This window comes from Dromiciops gliroides, chromosome 3 (assembly GCF_019393635.1).
Source record: "Dromiciops gliroides isolate mDroGli1 chromosome 3, mDroGli1.pri, whole genome shotgun sequence".
Classification (NCBI taxonomy): domain Eukaryota; kingdom Metazoa; phylum Chordata; class Mammalia; order Microbiotheria; family Microbiotheriidae; genus Dromiciops; species Dromiciops gliroides.
This window is the reverse complement of record NC_057863.1, coordinates 656,964,756-656,986,989: the sequence shown is the minus strand read 5'-3', so window position 1 is coordinate 656,986,989 and position 22,234 is coordinate 656,964,756. Positions and strand designations below refer to the sequence as shown.

The following is a 22,234-nucleotide window of genomic DNA, read 5'->3' as shown; positions in this document are numbered from 1 at the left end:
GCGAGTGGACAGCCCGCGTGGTGCACCTCCTCAATGACCAGCACATGGTGAGGGTGTGGGTCTACAGTGGGGGTGGGACTGGGGCAGGCCTGGGCCCTGACCCACCCCCTCCACCCGTAGGGTGTGGTCACTGCTGCCGTCAGCCTCATCACCTGCCTCTGTAAGAAGAACCCAGAGGACTTCAAGACCTGTGTCTCCCTGGCCGTGTCTCGGCTGAGCAGGGTGAGCCGGCCCCCCCCCGGTGCCCCCCGCCCCCCCCCCCCCCCCGGTGCCCCCGCCTCGGCCCGAGCCCCTGCTCTCTTCACCTGAGGCTTTGTGGCCTGGCCAGGCGCTGCTCGTCAGGGACGGAGGCAGGAAGACAGCCTGAGCGGCCCCTGGTGTGCGGGTTGGCCCACCGCGGGCAGCTTGTGCCCAGCTGTCCGGAGCCGAGGCTGCTGTACCCGCACATTCCCCCTCCTAGGGACCGGTCTGGCACTGCCCCCCACCCCCCCACCCCCCAGGGTGAGCACTGACACCTCCCCAGAGGCCCTGCCTCGGGCTCTGAGAACAGCAGCCGCCAAGTGAGTATTTGAGCCCCAGATCAAGGGAAAGCTCGAAAAGCTGGAGGTGTGGCTCCCCCTCCCTCTCTGTATCTCCCCGCTCTATCCCTCCCCCGCCCCTCCTCTCCCCCCCATCTCCCCCTCCCTCTTCCCTCACTGCCCTGTCTCTGTGTCTGTCTCTTCCCCTCCCTCCTCCTCCTGCCCTTGCCTCTCCTGTCCTCTGCCCCCCCAGATTGTCTCCTCAGCCTCCACAGACCTCCAGGACTACACCTACTATTTTGTCCCTGCCCCGTGGCTATCCGTGAAGCTGCTGCGGCTACTGCAGTGTTACGCGCCGCCAGGTAGGCTCTGTTGGCAGAAAGCTCTGCCTGTTCTGGAGCAGCCTGGGCCTCTGCCTTCTGGCTGGGTGCCTCCTTTCCCTGAGGATGCTCAGGGACCAGTCCAGGGGCCTCACTCACCTGTTCAGTTCTTTTTTTTTGCGGGGCAGTGAGGGTTAAGTGACTTGCCCAGGGTCACACAGCTAGTAAAGTGTCAAGTGTCTGGGGTCGGATTTGAACTCAGGTCCTCCTGAATCCAAGGCTGGTGCTTTATCCACTGAACCACCTAGCAGCCCCTCACAACTGTAACGATTGGAATGACGCCAGCTGCTGGAGACTTACTGTAGAAGAGTTCTGCCCATGAAGCAAAGGTCTTTGAGGGCAAGACCAGGAGTCTTTTCTTTGGCGGCAGGAAGTGACGCGGGCGAGTGGGAGGAGGAAGGAAGAGACTGGCGCTCAGTCTCGGGGTCTTTCCTGAGGACTCTGGTGGAGAGGGGAGCTCGAAATGTGCTCTCCCTTTAATAGATAGGAATCTAGGCCTTTCTCTCTCTCTTTACCAAATTCTTATTCTCCTTAATAAATGCCTAAAAGTCTAACTCTTGCTAAAGCTTATAATTTATTGGCAACCACTCATTAGATATTTTAGACAGTTTAGCTAGAATTTTAGCCCTTAACACCTCTTTAGTTCTGAGCCCACCCGTCCAGTGGGAATCCTTCGGGGCAGTCGGTGGGTTGAGTGGCGTTGGGTCAGGGGTGTCATGCCTTGAGGCCAGCCCAGGGGAACATGGGGCCGGGCTGGGCCTTGATCCTGTCCCCTGTGGGCCCCAGAGGACGCGGCGGTGAAGGGGCGGCTGGTGGAGTGTCTGGAAACGGTCCTGAACAAGGCCCAGGAGCCCCCCAAGTCCAAGAAGGTGCAGCACTCCAACGCTAAGAACGCCGTGCTCTTCGAAACCATCAGTCTCATCATCCATTATGACAGGTCTGGGGGCTGCCCGGGCTGGGGGCTGGGGAAGGCCCGGCCGGGTTGGGCCGCTGCCCTCACCCTCTCCTCGGCCCCACAGTGAGCCCAACCTCCTGGTCCGCGCCTGCAACCAGCTGGGCCAGTTCCTGCAGCACCGCGAGACCAACCTGCGCTACCTGGCCCTGGAGAGCATGTGCACGCTGGCCAGCTCCGAGTTCTCCCATGAGGCCGTCAAGACCCACATCGACACGGTCATCAACGCCCTCAAGGTAACAGCCTGGGCCTCTGGCATGCCCGTGGGGCGGGGCGGGGCGGGGACCCACCCCCAAGCCCACCGTCTCCCCTCTGCCCCAGACGGAGCGCGATGTCAGCGTGAGGCAGCGGGCGGCCGACCTCCTCTATGCCATGTGTGACCGCAGCAACGCCAAGCAGATCGTGTCCGAGATGCTGCGCTACTTGGAGACGGCAGACTACGCCATCCGCGAGGAGATTGTGAGGCGCTGCCCGGTCTGGCGGGGAGCCCTGGGGCTGGAGGCTGGGGGGGCTGCTCAGCCACGGGCTCCCTGTCTCCTCCTCTGCAGGTGCTGAAGGTGGCCATCCTGGCCGAGAAGTACGCGGTGGACTATAGCTGGTACGTGGACACCATCCTCAACCTGATACGCATCGCGGGCGACTACGTGAGCGAGGAGGTGTGGTACCGCGTGCTCCAGATCGTCACCAACCGCGATGACGTGCAGGGCTACGCCGCCAAGACCGTCTTTGAGGTTAGACCCGTCCCCCTCGCCCTCGCACTGGCACCGCCAACCTGGACCCCTCCCTGAGCTGCGTCTTTCCTTCCCCAGGCTCTCCAGGCACCCGCCTGTCACGAGAACATGGTGAAGGTTGGTGGCTACATCCTTGGAGAATTTGGGAATCTCATTGCTGGTGACCCGCGCTCCAGGTGAGGGCTGCGGCCTGCAGGGCTGGGAGGGCACAGGTGCCAGGGCACGAGGGCCGGGAGTGGCAGTGCCCAGCGGGCCTCTCGCCCTGTGCCCACACAGCCCCCCCGTGCAGTTCTCCCTGCTGCATTCCAAGTTCCACCTGTGCAGTGTGGCCACCAGGGCGCTGCTGCTGTCCACCTACATCAAGTTCATCAACCTGTTTCCCGAGACGAAGGCCACCATCCAGGCCGTGCTGCGGGCCGGGTCCCAGCTGCGCAACGCCGACGTGGAGCTGCAGCAGCGCGCGGTCGAGTACCTCACCCTCAGCTCCATCGCCAGCACCGACGTCCTGGTCAGTGGGGCCGGCCTCTGTCTTTGGCCGGGAGGTGGGGGCGGGGGTGGCGCTAGTGGAGCGTAGCCTGGGTCCCCCATCTGGCCCGCCCAGCCTGATGCCCCTCTCTGCCCCCCAGGCCACTGTGCTGGAGGAGATGCCTCCTTTCCCTGAGAGGGAGTCGTCCATCCTCGCCAAGCTCAAGCGGAAGAAGGGCCCTGGGGCGGCCAGCACCCTGGATGATGGGCGCAGGGAGCCAGGGCCTGGGGGCGACGTGAACGGGGGTGTGGAGCCAGCCCCCAGTGCTGGGGTAGGAGTGGGCAGCTGCTATAGGGACTTGCAGTGAGGGCTGTGAGCTGGGGGGGGGGGGGCGGGGATGAGTAGTGAGCTGGGGGGGGATGGGCGGTGCAGGCAGAGCGGTGGGGGGCATGGGCCCCTGGCCGTGTTCCACAGGGACTCTGTCTTTTCAGTCTACACCTTCGCCCTCTGCCGACCTCCTGGGGCTGCGGGCGGCCCCTCCCCCTGCAGCCCCCCCAGCGCCCCCCAGTGGGGGCAGCCTCCTGGTGGACGTGTTCTCCGACAGCCCCGCAGGGGCCCCTCCCAGCCTGGGGCCCAGCCCCGAGGAAGCCTTCCTCAGGTAGGGGTAGCACCCACACCCCTCTCCAGGCTCGCCCCACCTGGCTCCTTGTCCTGCCCTGTGCTCAGCTTCTCTCCTCTCTGCCCGCTCCCTCCCTGGGATTGGACGGCCTAGTGAGCTGGAGCCTATTGGCCAATCAGGCCCCAGCAGCTGAGTAAGGGGGAAGGGGCAGGAGACCTGAGGGCCTGGGTAGGGGGGGAGTGGCAGGGGGGTGGCTGGTGCGGAGGGGGAGGTCCCGGGAGGTGGGGGGGCACCCCTGTCCCGTTGGGAGCATCTGTCTTCCTCTTCCCCGCCCCTCCCACCTCACCTCTCTTTCCACCCAGCCCGGCCGCCGAGGACCCTGGCGTCCCCATCGCCGAGGCGGATGAGCTTCTGAACAAGTGAGTGTTGGGGCTGGACAGGCGAGGCCTAGGCCCAGGCTCGGGCTGGTCCTCCCGTGACCCGCCCCTCTGCCCCCCCAGGTTTGTGTGTAAGAACAATGGGGTGCTGTTTGAGAACGCTCTGCTGCAGATCGGGGTCAAGTCGGAGTTCCGGCAGAACCTGGGTGTGTGAGCCTGGCGGGGCAGGGTGTTGGGCGAGGTGGGCGGGGGAGGGTGGCAGCCCCTGGAGCCGGAGCCGGGCTCAGGTGCCTTCTCTTCCCCAGGCCGCATGTATCTCTTCTATGGAAACAAGACCTCGGTCCAGTTCCAGAACTTCTGTCCCACCGTCACTCACCCCGGGGACCTCCAGACTCATATCCTCCCACTCAGGATTTGGGCCCAAGTCCGACCTCCACCTCTCCTGTCCCTCTCCTTAGACTCCAGTCTCTGGCCCCAGGCCCAAGCTTGGCCCCGCCCCCAGCCGACCCCGCCCTCCCCCCCTTGCTGCCTGCCCAGGTTTCTTTCCTTGACATTCTCTGGGCTGCACAGCTGGTGGTCCAGACCAAGCGGGTGCCCGGGCAGGTGGACGGAGGTGCCCAGGTGCAGCAGGTCCTCAACATCGAGTGTCTGAGGGACTTCCTCACACCCCCACTACTGACTGTGCGCTTCAGGTGAGGGGCCGGCCAGTGCCCGGGCTGCAGGGTGGGCTAGCCTTGGGGATGGGGCTGGGCCCGGTGCCCAGGCTGACCAGCAGTGCCCAGCCTGGGCTCTCCCCTGCCTTCTTCCTGCCCAGGTATGGGGGCGCTCCTCAGGCCCTCACTCTCAAGCTCCCAGTGACCATCAACAAGTTCTTCCAGCCCACTGAGATGGCCGCCCAGGATTTCTTCCAGCGCTGGAAGCAACTGAGCCTGTGAGGGAGGGGGCTGCGCAGGATGGGGGGGGGGGGGGAACGGGACACAGGCATGTGTGCAGCCCAGAGCCGGCCCCATTGGGGGCTTAGCCTGGTTTCTGACTCCCACCATCTCCAGACCCCAGCAGGAGGCCCAGAAAATCTTCCCAGCCAGTCACCCCATGGATTCGGAGGTGACCAAGGCCAAGGTGAGGGAACAGGGTCCCCTGGGGTCAGGAGGGGCTCGGGGCTCGAGCCTGGGAGCCGCTCCGCATCTGTCTCCTTTGCCTCACAGCTCCTGGGCTTTGGCTCAGCCCTGCTGGACAACGTGGATCCCAACCCTGAAAACTACGTGGGCGCCGGGATCGTGCAGACCAAGGCCCTGCAGGTGGGCTGCCTGCTGAGGCTGGAGCCCAACGCCCAGGCCCAGGTGAGGACACACCGAGTCCTTGTGCTCTCCTCTGCCCCTGACCCTTGACCCCTGACCCCGGCTCCCCACTCCTTGTCTCTCCTGGCCTTAGATGTACCGCCTGACTCTCCGGACCAGCAAGGAGAGTGTCTCCCGTCACCTGTGCGAGCTGTTGGCCGAGCAGTTCTGACCTGGGACCCTGCGCACCCCAGCCCCACCCCAGCCCCGGGGATAGGGCTCAGAGCTCCAGGGACAATGGCACCTGGAGGGAGACCCGGCCTCTGGGCAGGGGCGCCTGGCCCCCCGCCCTTTTGTACCTATTTTTTGATCTGCTGCTGTTTACAGTGTCGGGGCCCCCTTCCCTGAAGCACAGAGGGGAGGGGGCCTGGGCCGTCCCCTTCTCTGCCCTGCCCCCAGCCCACTGTGTATCAATGTGAGCGAATAAAGAGACGTGCCGCTGGTTCAGGGGCAGGCCGGGTCCTTTATTGGGGGCTTAGAGGAACAGCCTAAGAGCATGCAGGGTCCGAGTGGCCAGACCCCGTAGGGCGTGGGTCGGGCTCTGGGGACTCACCAGCAGCAGGAGGCGCCGGGGCCCTGCCTGCACCGCTACCAGCCTGAGCCCGGCCCCAGGATCCTCCCCGCCCTCTGGGGCTGCCCCAGACACCATGTAGCAGGCCCGGGGAACCTCCGCTGCACACCCCTGCTCCTTGGCCTTTTCCTCTGCTGACCCTGCCTCTGGGGAGAAAGGGAAATGTTGGCTAGGGATTTGGGGCTCCCCCCTCCCTCCCCTCCCCAGGAAGCCTCCAGCCTGGCTGACCTGAGGGAAAGTGGGTGGCAGTGACCAGCACATAGAAAGAGCGTAGGAGGCGCCGGCGGGTACTGGGAGAAGGACCTGGGGGCAGGAGAGAGGACTTGGAGGCTGCTGCTTCCCTCCCCCCGCCCCGCACCCCCTCCCACACCACACTTGGTCATCCTGTCGCTCACCCTCCTTTCCACCAAGGTCCACTGTGAAGAGGCCACGTTTCTGCTCCAGGTGCAGGAGGAGGAGCCTGGTAGGGGAGACCCTGTTAGCTCCTGGTCTGGGGAAGGTGTAAGCCATGCAGGTCCTGGCTCCCCTCTCACTTACCCCAGGATGTCAGGGTGCAGGGGGAAGCTTGCAGGAATCCCCCTGGGTGCCAGGGCCAGGCAAGCCCTCAGCGGCTCCAGCACCGGCTGCCACCAGCGTTCTAGGACCTGGACGGACATGGGAGGAGAGTCAAGGCTGGCATGCCTCTGCCCAGGGCCCCTTGGTGACTGGGGAGGCTCACTGGTGGCCGGGGGGGGGGGGGGGGGCCCTGGGGGCTGGGGGCTCACCTGAAGCTCCACCTGGCTCAAAGGGGGCTGAGGCCCACACAGCACACACAGCTCCAGGCCAGGCAGCAGCATCAGTGTCAGGAGCCGGTGGGGTACCTGGCAGAAGGGAGGCTTAGGAGCTGAGGGCAGGGAGAAGCCCCCCAGGCCCCTCCCCGGGGTCCGCCCTGCCACTACTCACCGTGGGGCTCCCGTGGGGCAGGTAGACGGGGTAATCTCGAGCGGCCTGGGGAGGGAGGGTGCCCACGAGCCAGGGCAGCAACACCGCCTCCGGGGCCCCCAGGCGCCACCAGCCCTCTGTCCCGGCCGCCACCCGGCCGCCGGCCACCAGGCTGGCAAAGACGCTGCCCACCTCCTCGGCGAAGCCCGACAGGGCCTCCTGCGGGGGCAGAAGCCAGAATCAGCGTGGGTCGGGGGTCCCCCCTCCCCCAGTCCTCCCGGGCCCAGGGGCTGACCTGCAGCAGTGGCCCCTCTGTGGGGACGATGCAGTCCACGCACTGGGTCAGGTCCCCCGCCAGCTCCGTGTCCGCCAGGAGGCTGTCAATGAGGCCATAAGTGGCCTGGAGAGAGAAGCAAGCAGAGCCTGGGGTGCCAGCCCCGGCCACGCGCCCCCCTCCCCTGCACCCCCGGCCCCGCTCACCCTCAGGTCCTTCTTCAGCCTCTCCACGTTGCGGATTTGGGTCAACTCTTCAAGGCCAACCAGCAGGACCTAGGGACAGACATTGTGGGGGCCTGGCCACGGCGGAGGGGGGTCCGCGCCCGGCCGGCCGCCTCTCACCATGGCCCCAAACACCAGCTCCAGCAGCCGCTCCAGTCTGAGCTCCGCAGACCCAAGCTCTGAAGACAGGACGATGAGCGTGACGCTGGAAGAGGGAAGGGTCAGGCGGGGTCAGGGGCCCTGCAGCCCCCGTCCGCAGTGCGGGTGCTTATTACAGGCGGGGAAACTGAGGCGCACAGCCCACCTGTCGTGGAAAGTCTTCCACACCACGGCCGTGTCCTCGGTGCGCGCGGACCGCAGCGTCACGTCCAGGTTCTGGCCAAACATGTGCACGCCATTGAGGGAGCCGATGACGGAGAAGGGCAGCTGGAAGTGGGCACAGGGTCAGGACCAGAGAGCCCTATGCCCGGGAGAACTACAGCTCCCGGCAGGCCCTGCGCCAGGGGCCGGCGGTCCCAAGCCCAGGGCGAGCGGACGCTGCCGGGAGGTGTAGTTCTTTCCCCTCTCACCCTCTTCCTGCAACCGCCAGGGGCCCCACCTGCTGCCGGGAGGGGGCGCCCCCGCGGCTGCTCCGGCAGAACAAGGGAACTCCGCTGGAGGCGGCGAGACAGAGTAGGTGCAAAGCGCTCGCGGCGCCCTCCTCCGCCATGCCGGCCCCCCGGGGCGGCCGAGGATTCGTGTAGGAACCAGCCACGCGCGCTCCGGTCCGCGGGGACGACGTTGTCCACTCTGCTCCAGGAGAACGGTCCCGTTTCCGCCTGCAGGCCGGAAGTGCTCGCGCCCCTATCAAAGATGGCCGCAATTCAATCCCGCTACGCTTTCTCCCGCCAGAAGTGTATGTGCCCCTATTAAAGATGGCGGAGGTCCGGACCTTGCTCCACAGTGGTCTCGGGACGATGGAGCCCTCTTAGCAGGCTGCTCCACTTTCGCCCACCCGTCGGAAGTGCGCGCGCCCCTATCAAAGATGGCGCCGGCCGGGATTCACAGGGCCGAAAGTACTGAGCATGGAAACGCTCTGGAGTCGGTTGCTCTGCGGGGAGCTGAGCTCCCTCCCCGGCTGTCCCTGTTTGCTGGGCTCTTCTTGCCTCCTTAACCCCTAGCCATTAATTCCTGATCTTACCGTCTCAAGTCGCGGCGCTGGTTCAAAGATGACTGCGGCTTCAGGGGTTGCCTGGCAACCAGCCTCCTCTTGGCTGCTGGTGACGTCATCGGCGCGCAGGATAGTCCATTCCTTCCGGCCTGCGGCGCGAGTCTGGCCGGGCCGGGTCGGCGCCCTCGGGCTCCCTATTGTCCTTGTTCTCATTTTTAAAATAAAAGCCTTTATTAAGCGCTATGCAAAGCACTGTGCTAAGGGCGGGCGATATAGATACAAGAAGTAAAAGTGTCTCTGCTCTCTTCATCATGGGATGGAAAGGTCTCGTGAAACTCGGGGTGCATTTGCAAAGCTGGTGGTAATGCCTCCAATCCAATCTAAAATCCTATTTTTCTGATTTGAAAGTGCCAAGGGCTTTGTCAGCAAGAACTTTGCATTCTTGGTTGAGATTGAAGCCCAGAGTCCACTAAGAGATCCCTTTCCTGGAAGCTGTGTGATTCTGGGTACAGAGCTGCCTCTCCCTTGACCCCCCAATCACCGTGTCCTGGGAATGACTCCAGGATTTTTACTTAATTTTGGACTTGAGACTTTTTACCCCTTCAAATCCCCCATGCACGCTTGAACACCCCCCCCCAAATCCTGAAAGGCTGAGGGGTCCAGAGCTTTGGGAAAGGATCCCCATTTCTGAATGGGTCCTCTGGCCCATGGTGGTGTTTGTTATGCACAATTTAGTAATCCTGTTAAAAATGAGATGGTTAATGAATATATAAACCACCTAGAATTGATGGAGCTGCCTCATTATCCAAAAGAATCTTAGGAAACCTTGGATTACTGAGATCAAAATGCCCTCCAACTGAACAAGTGGGTGTCAAGCAAACCCCAGAGTTATTTGGGGTGTTGCATACCATTTGCCTCTTCAAGTGTCTGGGAGTTTATAGGTATCAGATAAGCTCCCATCTACTGTGACTTCTTTCCCCAGGGTAATTGGCAGATTTTATGGCTTTCTAAAGAACAGTTCTGTCTGCTGTAGCCATCCTGTTTTCCTCCCCAGTATTTGTGAAAACATCTGGGTAGCCTTATCTGTGACAACCCCCTTTTGAATCATACTCTTGTATTGTCTGCTTTTAAGTTGAACCGTCAAACCTATTTGTATCATGCTAATGGAACTGATAACATCCTGTGCTAACAAGCCGGGAAAACTGAAAGTTAGTCTGGGTGTGACCTAAAACTCGGATGACCAAGGTCTGTAACTAGTGAGCAAAAAATGCTTAAATACTTTTACTAACAAAGGGGTTTTGAGCTCCTTCTTTGAAAGGATTATCTGCATGTACAGGCAGGTTTGCTAACGGGACTATAAACTGGTGCTGTTTTCCTAACTTCTCTCTGATCTGTTCTGTGAATTTCTCACTCTGTTTTTCATAGGAGACAATTATACAAATATCTTTTCCCACAGTGGTAGTGGGCACTCTACTTTTCTGTTTTCTCTGGCCAAGAATCTAATGGTAAAGGGAACTTGACTGGCTAAGACCAGACCAGGAGCCACTGACTGAGGAGAGGGTTTTATTCATCCTAGGGTCATTATCAGATGTTTTCCCAGGGCTGGGGTGATACCTGTAGGCCCAGGGCAGCTAAGCTGGTTCCTGGCCTGGGCCCATTGCCCCAGAATGTGCTATTTTCCCTTGTTTCCTTCTTGCTGGAGTGGAGGTCCTTGGGTTCAGGGGGAGCCAGCGGCCACCCAATATTAATCAGGAGTACATCTCATGAAGTGATCTCCCTTCCCTCCTCCCTCTATCCCCTTCTTCAAGAAAGTTTTCTTATTCTTCAGCTAGGTGATGCAGTAGCAAAAATGCTGGGTCAGGGGTCAGGAAGATCTGAGTTCAAATACAGCCTCAGGTACTTCCTGTGTGACTTGAGGCAAATCCCTTAACTCTAGTCTGCTTCAGTTTCTTTAACTGGGATATGAAGGTAATAATGACACCTTCTTCTCAGGGTTTTGTGGGGATCAGAAGTTATGTTTGTAAAGTGCTTTAACACAGTGCTTGGCATACCAGAGGCACTCAATAAATGCTTGTTTCCACCCCCTCCCCTCTACATTTTCTCTAGCAGATTGCCTTCACTACCAACCCCTATCTCTCTAATCTTCAGTCTCTTCCTATCTGCTGGTTTCTTCTCTTATGCCTATAAATCCAAAGTTTTCCCCTTAAACTAATTCAATGAACATTTATTAAGCACCTACTTTGAGTCAGGCACTGTGCTAAATTCTGGGAATACAAAAAGAGGCAAAAGACAATTCTCCCATCAAGTTGCTTTGGATGCCAAACAGAGCATGTTGCATGTACTCCTGGAGGCTAAAGGAATCTGTTGTGGAGGGAGGAAGGAAGGGAGAGAGAGAGAGAGAGAGAGAGAGAGAGAGAGAGAGAGAGAGAGAGAGAGAGAGATTGTGTGACCTGAGATTTAGAATAATCAATCATCACTGGTGTATGAATGGAGGATGGACTGGAGTGGGGAGAGTGCCAAGGCAGGCAGACCCAACAGCAGCTATTGCCATAGTCCAGGTGTGAGGTGATGAGGGTCTGCACCAGGGTGGGGGCAGGTACAGGACAGATTAGAGATGTTCCATAGGTGAAATCCGACCGGTCTTGCCATCAGCTTGGGGGGCAGGGGAAGACAAGCTGGGAACCTGAGGGACTGGGAGGATGGTGGCACCATCTACAGTAATAGGTGTTGCACGTGGAAGGTGAAATGTCTGAGGAAACAGGTTCAAGCTTCTGAGAAATTCAGTTTATTGAGCAATGCATAGCAATTTCTCAACAAATTGGGACTAACAACCTTCCTCAATGTTGGTACTGGACCCTGAAAACAGAGGGAAACAGATTTTTCTATATTAAAAACAATTAATCTAATAAAACCAATTAATTAAAAGGAAACCATTCACCAGGATGCAACATTAGGTAATCTGATTTCTAATTGGAGGAAAGATTAAGTTAGGAGGGGGAGAGTGAACAAGTGCAATTCCCTGAAATCAGAAAAAGAGGTATTCCTCTCCATCCAAGTATTTGTATACAATCAAGGGAATATAGAAACAATAACAGATTTATCAGTATGAGGCAAGTTTTCAGATCGGACGTTGCTTGAGATAGACAGTTGTGAAAAAAACTCCTTGCATCAATTTTTGGGTCTGACTGAGTCAGCATAACCCAGGTCCTTGGTTAAGGGTCTCTAAGCAGAAGGGAGAGGTGGTCCAGTTTCCTGGCTGTGCAGGGATAGGTTCCAATGATGCAATAAGGTTTTCTCCCAATTCCTGCATTCTAATAGTTTTCTCATGAGACAGAAATTCGTCTAGACCCATAATTGAATAGAAAGGGAACTGAGCTGATTCCAGAGCTGAGTCACGAGATGGAGTGAATGGTTCACAGTGCACTGCCCTAATCCTATCATAGGGTGTGGAGGAGCAGGAATGGGGGAGGTTTTAGGGGGAAAGATAATGAGTTTTATTTTGGACATATTGAGTTTAAGATGTCTACTGGACCTCTAGTAATAGATGTCTGAAAGGCAGTTGGAGATGTGAGATTGCAGGTCAGCGGAGATATTGGGGCAGAAAAGGTAGATTTGAGAATCATCGGCATAAAGATGGGAGCTCATGAAATCATCAAGGGAAGTAGTATCGAGAATAGAATCACGAGGGACACCTATAGTTAGAGGGTGTAATCTGGAAGAGGATCCAACAAAAGAGACGGAGAAAGAGGGGTCAAATAGGTAAAAGGAAAACCAGGATGCAGTGGTGTCCTGAAAACCTAGAGAGAGTGCTCAACTGTGTCAAAGGCTGCAGAGGTTGAGGAGAATGAGAGTTGAGAAAAACCATTGGATTAGACAGCTAAGAGACCATTAGTAATTGGGGAGAGAAGTTTGGTGGAATGATACAGTTGGAAGCCAGACTGTAAGGGATTACAAAGAGAGTGAGAGGAGAGAAAAGTGGAAACAACTATTGCAGATGGCCTTTTCAAGTTTTGCTGCAAAGGGCAGAAGGGATAATGGATGAGAGCAGGGATGGATCAAGTGAGGGTTTTTTTCAGGAGAGGAAAGACATGGTATGTTTATGAGCAGTAGGAAATGACTCAGTAGAGAGAGATTGAAAATACATGAAAGAGTGAAGATGACAGAGGGGACAATCTGTTGGAGGAGACGGGATGGAATGGGATTACTTGAAAAAGAAGAGGGGTTAGCCTTAATAAAGAGTAAGGCCACTTTATCATGTGAGGTGGAGATGGGTGGGCAGGAGGAGAGAGGCAGAAGGCACCTGAGTGATAGATGAGAAAGAAGGAAGAAGTGGCTCAATTATGTAGGCAAAAAGGGCAAGGCATTCAAGAGAGGACGGTGTAGAGTTGAATTGGTTCATCAAGAACTCAAATGTGGCTAGTGCAGGGGAGAGAGCCTAGGAGAAACTTGGAGGGCCAAGGGATAAGAAGTCACCGTGAGGATAAAGAATAAGGGTTATGTAAAGGAAGGCAGGAGAGGTGGAAAGCCAATAGACTGGTCAGATCATGGGATTTTGGAATTCTTGAATATTGAAGTGATCTGTTTGTGGGTGCTGGAAGGTGAAGAGTATGACCATCTTTGTGTGTGGCTGCGGTGGGGTGGAGTTAATGGAACTACTCTAGGTATCCTTAAAAGGCTCTCAATAGAGCCCATCTTTCTTACCAGCCATTGTCCCAAAGCTCTCTTTTCCTATTTGTCTAAACTTGTAAAAGCTGTCTACAGATCTCTCCCCGAATTGACAGATGATCTTTTCATGACTCAATCTTATGGCCTCCTCTCAGTGCTCAACCTTTGTAACCTCTTTCCTGGACCTCCTTGATAATGTCATGGGTTATTTTCTTTGTGCAGATTATTTTTCAGATAACTGGATTCCCGAAGACATCTTAAACTCAATATGTCCAAAACCGAACTCTATCTCCCCCTCTCTCAACCTCACCCTCTTCCTAACTTGCCTATTACAGTTCAGAGTTCTATCATCCTCCTAAGGACCCAGGCTTGCAAAATCCTTGAACCCAGACACCCCCCCTCCCCCCACCCCCCCCACCCCCCCCGCCGTGAGTCTTATTTTCTCTCCTTCTGGGTGGGGCCAGCGGGAGGTGGGGAGTCAGGCTAACTGGGAACTTCAGAAATCCGGACAATTCCATTCATGGCTAACAGGCGGGAGAAAGGGAAGCCTAGATGGAGACAGATGATGAGGGCCAAGTTTTTGTGTCCAGGGAAGTCAGAGGTAGGCTGGCCAGTAGAGGAGGGTGCTCCCTGGTGCTGAGTGGAGGAGCAAATTCCCAAGCCACTGCCTTCGGCCTAGAGAGAATTGGAGGATGGCGTTGCCTAGCAACTGTCCCCAGACTGTAGAATACGTGAGATGTACTGTTGCCTAGCAACTGATAAGTCGTATGCGCTCCGGAGAACATCCGCCCCATCCAAGGTGGCTGAGGGAGGATGCGTTGCTGAGGAACCATCTTCCTCGGCGAGACTCTCCCAGGTTTTGGAAAACAACGCGAGATGAGACGTTGCCAAGCGACCGCCGCCTGGGCGTGCTTCTTCGGTGAGCATCCGCCCCGCTCAAATATGGCGACCGGCGAGTTGTGCCGTCACCCAGCAACCGTTTACGTCACCGGCCGCACCTCTCGGCGATTGGCTCATTGGGCCCAGCCTCCGCTCGGCCCGCCCCGCACCAACATGGCCGCCACGCCTGCGTCATCAGGGGCGCGCCAGGAGCGGCGTCGCCTCGTCGAGGGTGCTGTGAGGGCGGCTGTGGCTTCGGCAGGAGGGGATCGAGGCGGTGGGAGCGGAGGCAGCCGAGCGGGGCTCGGGATGGTGCCCGGGGCCGAGGGCCCGGCCCGCGCAGGCGGCCTGGTGGCCGATGTAGTCTTCGTCATCGAGGGCACGGCCAACCTGGGACCCTACTTCGAGGGGCTGCGGAAGCACTACCTGCTGCCGGCTATCGAGTGCGTGCGCGTGCGTGTGTGTGCGTGTGTGTGTGTGTGTGTGTGTGTGTGCGCGCGCGCGCGCGAGACCCCGTCGGGACCCCTGACCCCCACCTCCCCGCGTGCCGTCTGGGACCCCTGACCCAGCTTCAGCGTAGCCCTGACCCCGCCCACTTCTCTTTCCCCAGGTACTTCAATGGGGGCCCCCCAGCAGAGACCGACTTTGGAGGAGACGTGAGAAAGGGGCCCTGGAGGGAGGAGGGAGGCCGGGGGAAGGCTCTGGCCTGGGTGGGTGGGTGGGTCTGCTGGTACTCAAGGCCCTGGAGGGACGGGGTCCTTGGCCATACTATCCCCTGACCCTTTAGGTCCTGGGGGGGCGGAGCCTGGGCTGGAGGCGGGGCTTGGTCCAGCCTTCCTTGGGGAGGTGAGCACGCCAGCTGCCCCCTTCTCTTCCGTCTGCAGTATGGGGGCACCCAGTACAGCCTGGTTGTGTTCAACACTGTGGACTGCGCCCCCGAGTCCTACGTCCAGTGCCACGCGCCCACCAGCAGTGCTTATGAGTTTGTCACGTGGCTGGACGGCATCCAGTGAGTGCCAGGGCCGGGGCTGTGGCTGGGGGGTCGGTGAGGGGGGTGGGCCAGGGTCTGGAGCCCATCCTGGCCTCCCTGTCCCCACAGGTTCATGGGTGGGGGCGGCGAGAGCTGCAGCCTCATCGCAGAGGGACTGAGCACGGCCCTGCAGCTCTTCGATGACTTCAAGAAGATGCGGGAACAGATGTGAGCCAGGGTCCGGGGCTGGCAGGGCGGCCTGGGCCCCCCTCCCCCTTGCTGAGCCCTCCATCCCCCTCTCCTCAGTGGCCAGACACACCGGGTCTGCCTTCTCATCTGCAACTCGCCCCCATACCTGCTGCCGGCCGTGGAGAGCACCACCTACTCGGGCTACACCACCGAGAGCCTGGTGCAGAAGATTGGCGAGGTGGGCCAGCAGGCCGGCCCTGTCGGGCGGGGGCTGGGCACTGGGTTTGTGGGGCCCAATCTGAGGGGCTCCTCTGTCCCACAGCGCGGCATCCACTTCTCCATCGTGTCCCCCCGAAAGCTGCCAGCCTTGCGGCTCCTGTTTGAGAAGGCAGCACCCCCTGCCATGCTGGAGACGCAGCCCGCAGATGTGAGCCAGGACCCTCGGCATATGGTGCTGGTGCGAGGCCTCGTGCTGCCGGGTGGGTGTCAGGGACTTGGGACCGCATCTGTGCTTTGCTGTGCCCCCAGAGGCGGGGCGGGCCATCAGCACCATATGGGTGCCCAGGGGCTCAGCTCCTTGGGGAGCGGCCAGAAGGGGAGCAAAGAGGGGATGGGGCTGGGAGGATGATGAAGGATGGCTCCTGGCCTGGCCCAGCAGCTCAGTGCTTGGGGGAGGCCGCCTCGCTTCCCTCCCGCTCCCTGACCTCACCTCTCATCCCTTCTGCCCCTTGTGTTTTCATCTCCTCTCTGCCACTCCCTGGCCCGGCCTCTCCTAGTCGGTGGAGGTTCCGGGCCCGGCCCCCTCCAGCCCAAGCAACCGGTTCCCCTGCCTCCAGCACCACCTGCTGGCACCTCACTCTCTGCAGCGCCCCCCCAGCCGCTGCCTCCGGTCTCCCAGCCTTACCAGGTACAGCCTCCTTGTCCAGCCTGCCCCCGCTTTGGGACCCGGTCATCAGGGACATAGGGGCAAAGGGGGAGGGCTTCCGGCAGCCAGGGCTGGAGGATGGGAGAGCCTAGGGGTGGCTGTGTGGTCCCCCTTCCAGGTGGCCAGTAACCTCAGCGCTGCCCAGGTGGCTGCCCAGAATGCTGTGGAAGATGCCAAGAGACAGAAGGCAGGACTGGGCCCTCGCTGTGAGTGTGGGGAGGGGGCTGGGGAGGGTAGAGGGGGGTCCTCCGTGGGCAGGGGCCCTGGCTCTGCAGCTTCTTGTTTCTCTTGGCAGTCTCGCCCATCAACCCTTTGCAGGCTGCTGCCCCGGGAGTGGGGCCCCCCTTCAGCCAGGCTCCGGCCCCTCCGCTACCTCCTGGCCCCCCTGGGGCCCCCAAGCTGCCTCCTGCTTCCCAGCCCAGCCTGGTAGCAGCCGTGGCCCCTGGGGCTGGGCTGGCCCCTCCCACCCAGCCTGGAGGCCCCCCCATGGTATGTGCTTTCTCTGTATCTGCTCCCCCAAAGGCTTCTGGGGAATATCCCACAAGCCTCTTCTCGCCTTTCGAGCCCTCTGCCCCCCCTCCCGGCTCTGTGGCTGATGCTTCTTTGTCTCCCGTGGGCAGGCTGGTCCTGTGGCTGCAGCAGGGGTGAGTGGCCCAAACCCAGCTCAGCTGGGAGGCCCCGCCCTTGGGGCAGGGCAGCAGTCTGTCACCAATAAGGTCCTGGCCTGGAGTGGTGTCCTCGAGTGGCAGGAGGTAGGGTTTCGGGGAGAGGGTGGCAAGGCTGATGGATGGGGAGGAGGTGGGGGGGGGGCTGCGGGGGAGGATGGGACCCCGTGACACTCCCTCCCCCTCCCAGAAGCCCAAACCCGCCTCGGTGGACGCCAACACGAAGCTGACAAGGTCCCTGCCTTGCCAGGTCTATGTGAACCAGGGAGAGAACCTGTGAGTATTGTGCTGGGCTGGGGGGTGCAGTGGAGGTTGGGGGGGGGGGCAAAGACCCTCATTCTGCTCTGACCTCTGCAGGAAGACGGAGCAGTGGCCCCAGAAGCTGATCATGCAACTTATCCCACAGCAGCTGCTGGTGAGAAGGGCCTGCCCACCCCCCCTACCCCTCCTGCCAGCCACAGCCCTATCCCAGGCTCCCCATGGCCACCTCCTGCTCCCCCCATCCATCCCTGCCCCGCATCCTTGCCCCCCGCCCCTCCAGCTGCCCGTCTGTCCTTGTCCTCTCTGTGCAGACCACACTGGGGCCCCTATTCAGGAACTCGAGAATGGTTCAGTTTCATTTCACCAACAAGGACCTAGAATCCCTCAAAGGCCTTTACCGCATCATGGGCAACGGCTTTGTGAGTGTGCCAGCGGGGGTGGGGCTGGGTGGGGGTGGACGGGGCCTCTGCCCTGGGCCGCCCTGAGCCCCTGCTCCCCCTCGCCCTAGGCCGGCTGCGTCCACTTCCACCACACGGCGCCCTGTGAGGTGCGTGTCCTCATGCTCCTCTACTCCTCCAAGAAGAAGATCTTCATGGGGCTCATCCCCAACGACCAGAGCGGCTTTGTCAATGGCATCCGCCAGGTCATCACCAACCACAAGCAGGTGCAGCAGCAGAAACTGGAGCAGCTGCAGCAGCAGCCGCCGCCGCCTCGGGGGGTGAGTATGGTGGGAGCCTGCGCTGAGCCCCCGGGGTGCTGCCCAGGCCCAGCTCCTGAAGTCTTTCCTTCTCCCTGCAGATGGGGGGACCACAGGCCCCCCCGGGACTCGGCCCCCTCCTAGAGGAGCAGCAGCGGCCCCCCCAGAGCCTGGTGAGGCCCGGGCAGGGATGGGGGGGCGGGGTGGGGCCCCCACTCCAGCTCGGAGCAGGGCCTCATCTTTCTGTGCCTTTCTAGCTCCAGCTCCGCCAGCCACAGCCGCAGCCCCCAGGAGGGGTAGGAGTAGGGGTGACTGGGACAGGTGGACAACCTCAGCCTCCCCAAGGCCCTGCCCAGCCTCCACCAGGGGGGCCCCCTCCCGGAGCTCCCCCTCCCGGGGCTCCCCCTCCTGGGCCTCTCCTGCGGCCCCAGAACCCGGGTGCCAACCCCCAGCTTCGGAGCCTCCTGCTGAACCCGCCACCCCCCCCACCAGTGAGGGCACTAGGGGGGGACGTTAGGGACTGGCCAGGGTTGGGGGAGGGGTGCATGGAGACCAGAGGGTCAGGAGGGGTGGATGGTGGGGCAGCCTTGGGCAGTGGTCTGGGGAAGGCCACAGTACAGCACCGAGCTTCTCTCCCCTTCTCTTCTAGCCCCAGGCTGGGGGACCACCACCCCAGGCTTCCCTTCACCACCTCCAGCCTCCAGGGGCCCCAACCCTGCTGCCTCCCCCACACCAGGGTTTGGGCCAGCCACCCTTGGGCCCTCCTTTGCTGCACCCCCCACCTACTCAGCCTTGGCCTGGACAGATGCCCCCACGGGCCCCTCTACCAGGTGTGCATATGGGGGATCCTCAGGCTTGGTAGTGGGGAAGCTTTGTTGGGTATTGTTGGGGGGCTTGGGTCTTGGGGAGTCAGTCTGACCCCCCCCTTTTTCCTTTGCTCAGGTCAGATGTTATTGAGTGGAGGCCCCAGGGGCCCGGTCCCCCAGCCTGGCCTGCAGCCGCCCAGTGTCATGGAGGAGGATATCTTGATGGACCTCATCTGAGACTGTTCCGCACCCCAATAAAACTTCCTCCTTCCCAGCCTCCTATCTGGGCACTGTCTTGACAGGAGGAAGACCAAGGAAGCCTTTTGCCGCTCCTCCCCCACGGGTGGGCAGACACACAAGGGAGGTGCTGGAAAAATAACATTTATTGAGGCTGAAGGGGGGCTCAACCCTCTGAGAACTGGCGGTACAGAGTTTCGTGCCGGGCGTCTGAGAAACGCGGTCGGAACGGGATCTCCAGGATCTGTGAGAAGCCCTCCGTCAGAGAGGGTGCCACAAACTGCTTCCTGGAGAGGAGGAGATGGCTCAGACCAGGGCCTCCATCTCCCTCTCCCCAGAGGCACCAAGTCCAGCCTCTGCCCCGAGATTACCTGTAGCTGAACATGACCATGTCAGACACTGAAGGGTGTGGGGTGCCAATCATCTCTCGGAACTGGGGGGAGAAGTCAAAGGGTCATGAGATCAGAAGGTTGGGGGGGTCAGAGACCAGGATCACAACCAGACGCCAGCTCTCCCTCCTTACCCGGTTGTTGTGCCGGGCCAAATCCAGTGAAGCAGTGAAATGGAAACATCTACAGGGGACCCTGGCGTCCTTGGCACATGAAATATACCTGCCAGAGTCAGGAAAGGGACAACTGATGGCTCTGGTCCTCTCCGGTCCTGCCCCAACCCCTAACCCCCATCCCCAGCCCCCCAGCCTCTTTGGTACCTGGCCCGGCTTATAGGGTCAGGGTTAGTGTTGTCCACCACAGCACGGCCCCCGGCCTTCAGGGCCTCTGTGCACACAGCCACGCATTTCTGCCAAGAGCCCAGAGTGTCCTAGGGGTGTACAGACAGACTGAGCCTGGGGCCTCAACTTGGAGCCCTGGCCTCCCCCCACTTTAACTAGCTGGGGACAAGCAGATAAAGCCCTTTGCCTCAGGTGTCCTGGAAGTGGGATGTGGTAGACCGCCCACCCAGCCCTGGCCGTACCCGGTTTGCATAGACGTAGCCAGCTGATACCAAATGTTCCTGGAGAAAAGTCGATTTCCCAGCTGTGGGAGGGGATGGGCACAGAAGTCAGGTGTGGGTGGGTCTAGGAAGGGGTGACAGGACGTGTGTGTGTGTGTGTGTGTGTGTGTGTGTGTGTTTGGGGGGGGGGGCGGGTTAATGGGAGTCACAGGCTGCCTCACCTGCAGGGAAGCCAACAGCAACGACTATCTCAGGGCCATGGCTCACAAGAGGCCCGGTGGGGGGCAGGCAGATTGGCCCTGTGGGGCTCAGAGTTCTCTGGAGGAAATGGAGGAGGTATGAGGCCAGGCCCACCAAGGGCTCCCTGGTGTAAGCCCCCTCCCATCCAGAGCTCCCCAAACCTCACCGGGTCAAAGTCTGGGAGTGTGAAGGGGGCCGGGGCCCAGTTCAAGAAAAACTCTTCAGGAGTTGAGAATCGCAGGCCAAGGTTCAGAGCAAACTGAGAGGAAGAAGGCAGGGTGAGAAAGAAGATTCCCCCCCAGGTTGGGGTCTTAGGTAGGGGCTGGGGAGATGGGACCCCTCACCAGCCGGTCCCCACAAGAGAAATCCTTCTTTTTCTGGCCTGGAGCCCAGTTGGCTGGACGTCCTGCAGCATCTGAAAAGAGTTATTGTCACTCCCCGGCCTTGGGAGGGGGATACCCCATAAAGCCCTCCACTGTGCCCCAAACTGCTCCTGCACTCACCTCCCACGTAGATGCTGTCAGCCATAGAAATGGGGACTCCCTCGTTGGCCTGAAAGGAAAATGAAGATGCTGAAAGGGGTGGGAGGAGGGTCACCTGGGAAACAACCTGTAACTGATGAAGGCAAGGAGAGCAGAGCCAGGTCCCAGTGGTAATGGGGTGGGGAGACACCCAGAAACAGAGCCCCTCCCCCCTTCCCAGCCCAAAGGCAGCACAGGGGCACCTGCTCACACAAGTGATCCCACATGCCAGTCACTGGCTTCCGGTAAATTCCCGAGCTTGTGGCCACCAGCACCTGCAGGAAGAGGATGGGTCGGAATGGTGGAGAAGGCCACAGGTGGCAGCCACCATGGGGCCCCTTCAACCTGCCTCACACCCACCTGGAAGTGGACCCCTAGGGCATCCAGCACAGCTTCCACCTTGGCCTGGAAGTCTTGGGGTCGCAGCCGCCCTCTGCCGATGCCAAGCTGGTTGGTGAAGATGACCAGCTGCAGATGAGGCCAAGAAGGGGATGTCACCGAGGGTCCCCAGGGCCGCTCCATCCCAGGCCCCCAGGCCTACCCCCTCCCCTACCTTGTAGCCATCGGCCTCCAGCTCCTGAAGCCGCTTGGGGATCCCCGGGAATAGAATCCTGGTGGAAAGGGGAAAAAAGAGATGGCACGGGGAGGGGCCCTGCCTGCCTGGCCGCGGCGCCCCCCCAAGTGTGGCGGCCTCACCTCCAGTCCTCAGGGCCAGTGGGGAAGACCTTCCCCGACCGGGTGGTGATGAGGGTCCCATCCAGATCAAAGCAGGCCACCTAGAGGACACAAAGCACCTTGAGTGGGGGGCCCTAGCTGGGGCTCGGGGAGCGGGGGACGAAGACCCGGCGCTCACCTTCTCGCGGGCCCGGGCTCCAGGGGCCGTGAACACCAGCAGGGGCCCAAGCGCCTGCCAGCCGTCAGGGCTGCGGGGCCGCTTCCTGGGGGTCTCTGGCAGGGCCGCCTGCGGCGATGATGACGGCGGGTCGGGCTCCAGGGGTCCCGAGGTCCGGCGCAGGGTCAGTGGGTACAGGCCGTTCACCAGCAGTAGCGTCTCCCCGACGGCCAGCGGGGCGCTGGAGCCTGGACTCAGCCGGGTGCGCCCCGCAGTGGAGGGGTTTACGCCCAGCTGGGGAGGGGGCGGGGCCGATCAGGCCCCGGCCCCGCCCCCACTACGGCGAAGGCGAAGGCAGAGGGGACCACCCTCCCGCCAGCCCACGGCGATCAGTCCCTCCGGTCACCGCCCCCTCCCCGTCCCCCGCGCAATTACCTGCGTCACCGTCACGACTTGAGACTCGGGATCCACGCGCAGCTCCACTGGTGGGGGAGGGGAGAAGATGAAGTCCCGCCCCTTCGGTGTCCGTCTCCCCCCTCCTCCCTCGGGTCTCACCGCCCTCAGTCTCCCCACCTTGGCTGCGAGAGCACTTCCTGTCCGTGACTCGGGTCAGTGGTCCCCGACCCAGCACAAGACTGCGGTCCGCCGGGGGCAATGGGATTGGGGGCGGTCCTCCAGGCGGGCTGTGCAGCCACAGGGAGGGTTCCGGGGTCGCCATTCGGGCTGCACTGTACAGGCTCCCGAATGGCCGGAAGTCCCACCTACCCAGTTAGTTACCGGAAGGGGCCTGGCTCATGGCAAAGCCTATTTCAATTCGGCCCGCCCCTTTTTTTCTAGAGCGGTGAGGCCGCACCCACGCCCGGAATACCACCCGAT

At 60.6% G+C, this 22,234-nt stretch overlaps 4 protein-coding genes across 5 annotated transcripts in view; 2 read left to right on the top strand and 2 right to left on the bottom strand.

Annotated features, from left to right (window-relative positions):
• AP2A1 (adaptor related protein complex 2 subunit alpha 1) overlaps positions 1-5,831 on the top strand; it is a 9,138-nt gene extending 3,307 nt beyond the window's left edge. The window contains exons 5-23 of the mRNA XM_043993288.1: positions 1-47; positions 121-222; positions 772-880; positions 1,685-1,835; positions 1,918-2,086; positions 2,172-2,309; positions 2,399-2,581; positions 2,660-2,757; positions 2,858-3,089; positions 3,208-3,378; positions 3,539-3,705; positions 4,029-4,085; positions 4,167-4,249; positions 4,349-4,438; positions 4,612-4,735; positions 4,858-4,974; positions 5,093-5,162; positions 5,249-5,383; positions 5,475-5,831. The exon at positions 1-47 is cut by the window's left edge and continues 83 nt beyond it. Coding sequence (XP_043849223.1) covers positions 1-47; positions 121-222; positions 772-880; positions 1,685-1,835; positions 1,918-2,086; positions 2,172-2,309; positions 2,399-2,581; positions 2,660-2,757; positions 2,858-3,089; positions 3,208-3,378; positions 3,539-3,705; positions 4,029-4,085; positions 4,167-4,249; positions 4,349-4,438; positions 4,612-4,735; positions 4,858-4,974; positions 5,093-5,162; positions 5,249-5,383; positions 5,475-5,552 — 2,321 coding nt within the window. The 3' untranslated portion in view covers positions 5,553-5,831. The remainder of the gene's footprint in view (positions 48-120; positions 223-771; positions 881-1,684; positions 1,836-1,917; positions 2,087-2,171; positions 2,310-2,398; positions 2,582-2,659; positions 2,758-2,857; positions 3,090-3,207; positions 3,379-3,538; positions 3,706-4,028; positions 4,086-4,166; positions 4,250-4,348; positions 4,439-4,611; positions 4,736-4,857; positions 4,975-5,092; positions 5,163-5,248; positions 5,384-5,474) is intronic.
• FUZ (fuzzy planar cell polarity protein) lies at positions 5,824-8,207 on the bottom strand. The gene is made up of 11 exons (XM_043993289.1): positions 7,969-8,207; positions 7,675-7,796; positions 7,491-7,575; positions 7,353-7,421; positions 7,168-7,272; positions 6,894-7,091; positions 6,716-6,811; positions 6,489-6,595; positions 6,347-6,411; positions 6,180-6,254; positions 5,824-6,097 (listed from the first exon to the last, which is right to left on the bottom strand). The coding sequence occupies exons 1-11, from the start codon at positions 8,077-8,079 to the stop codon at positions 5,856-5,858; spliced, it is 1,275 nt and encodes a 424-aa protein (XP_043849224.1). The 5' UTR covers positions 8,080-8,207; the 3' UTR covers positions 5,824-5,855.
• A 6,025-nt stretch (positions 8,208-14,232) lies between these two features.
• MED25 (mediator complex subunit 25) lies at positions 14,233-18,855 on the top strand. Of its 2 annotated transcripts, none has more exons than XM_043991698.1 (18): positions 14,233-14,507; positions 14,675-14,720; positions 14,949-15,073; positions 15,164-15,262; positions 15,341-15,461; positions 15,546-15,702; positions 16,000-16,130; positions 16,267-16,354; positions 16,444-16,637; positions 16,769-16,900; positions 17,004-17,089; positions 17,171-17,228; positions 17,386-17,493; positions 17,583-17,792; positions 17,873-17,944; positions 18,029-18,067; positions 18,421-18,601; positions 18,714-18,855. In XM_043991698.1, exons 1-18 carry the CDS (start codon positions 14,239-14,241, stop codon positions 18,812-18,814), a joined length of 2,217 nt encoding a protein of 738 aa, XP_043847633.1. In that variant the 5' UTR covers positions 14,233-14,238; the 3' UTR covers positions 18,815-18,855. The 2 variants fall into 2 exon arrangements, with proteins under 2 accessions (XP_043847633.1, XP_043847631.1); XM_043991696.1 differs by having other exon boundaries at positions 18,029-18,262.
• Positions 18,856-18,964: 109 nt separating this feature from the next.
• LOC122746226 (polynucleotide kinase 3'-phosphatase) lies at positions 18,965-22,228 on the bottom strand. Its single transcript, XM_043991700.1, has 16 exons — positions 21,932-22,228; positions 21,794-21,840; positions 21,380-21,652; positions 21,223-21,302; positions 21,080-21,137; positions 20,887-20,994; positions 20,730-20,801; positions 20,509-20,557; positions 20,350-20,420; positions 20,172-20,264; positions 19,987-20,083; positions 19,787-19,848; positions 19,524-19,633; positions 19,338-19,425; positions 19,186-19,247; positions 18,965-19,101 (listed from the first exon to the last, which is right to left on the bottom strand). The coding sequence occupies exons 1-16, from the start codon at positions 22,074-22,076 to the stop codon at positions 18,981-18,983; spliced, it is 1,536 nt and encodes a 511-aa protein (XP_043847635.1). The 5' UTR covers positions 22,077-22,228; the 3' UTR covers positions 18,965-18,980.
• Positions 22,229-22,234: the final 6 nt, after the last annotated feature.

Excerpts from the sequence above, each read along its gene's own strand:
- FUZ (XM_043993289.1), bottom strand. The coding sequence starts at position 8,079 with ATGGCGGAGGAGGGCGCCGCGAGCGCTTTGCACCTACTCTGTCTCGCC. Across the intron at positions 7,576-7,674 it reads TGGAAGACTTTCCACGACAG|CGTCACGCTCATCGTCCTGT; the intron begins GTGGGCTGTGCG and ends TCCCTCTTCCAG. Across the intron at positions 6,412-6,488 it reads CTGCACCCTGACATCCTGGG|GCTCCTCCTCCTGCACCTGG; the intron begins GTAAGTGAGAGG and ends CTCCCCTACCAG.
- MED25 (XM_043991696.1), top strand. The coding sequence starts at position 14,239 with ATGGCCGCCACGCCTGCGTCATCAGGGGCGCGCCAGGAGCGGCGTCGC. Across the intron at positions 16,355-16,443 it reads GGCAGGACTGGGCCCTCGCT|TCTCGCCCATCAACCCTTTG; the intron begins GTGAGTGTGGGG and ends TTCTCTTGGCAG. Across the intron at positions 17,229-17,385 it reads TTATCCCACAGCAGCTGCTG|ACCACACTGGGGCCCCTATT; the intron begins GTGAGAAGGGCC and ends CTCTCTGTGCAG.
- LOC122746226 (XM_043991700.1), bottom strand. The coding sequence starts at position 22,076 with ATGGCGACCCCGGAACCCTCCCTGTGGCTGCACAGCCCGCCTGGAGGA. Across the intron at positions 21,653-21,793 it reads AAGTCGTGACGGTGACGCAG|CTGGGCGTAAACCCCTCCAC; the intron begins GTAATTGCGCGG and ends CCCCCTCCCCAG. Across the intron at positions 20,084-20,171 it reads CACTCCCAGACTTTGACCCG|AGAACTCTGAGCCCCACAGG; the intron begins GTGAGGTTTGGG and ends CATTTCCTCCAG.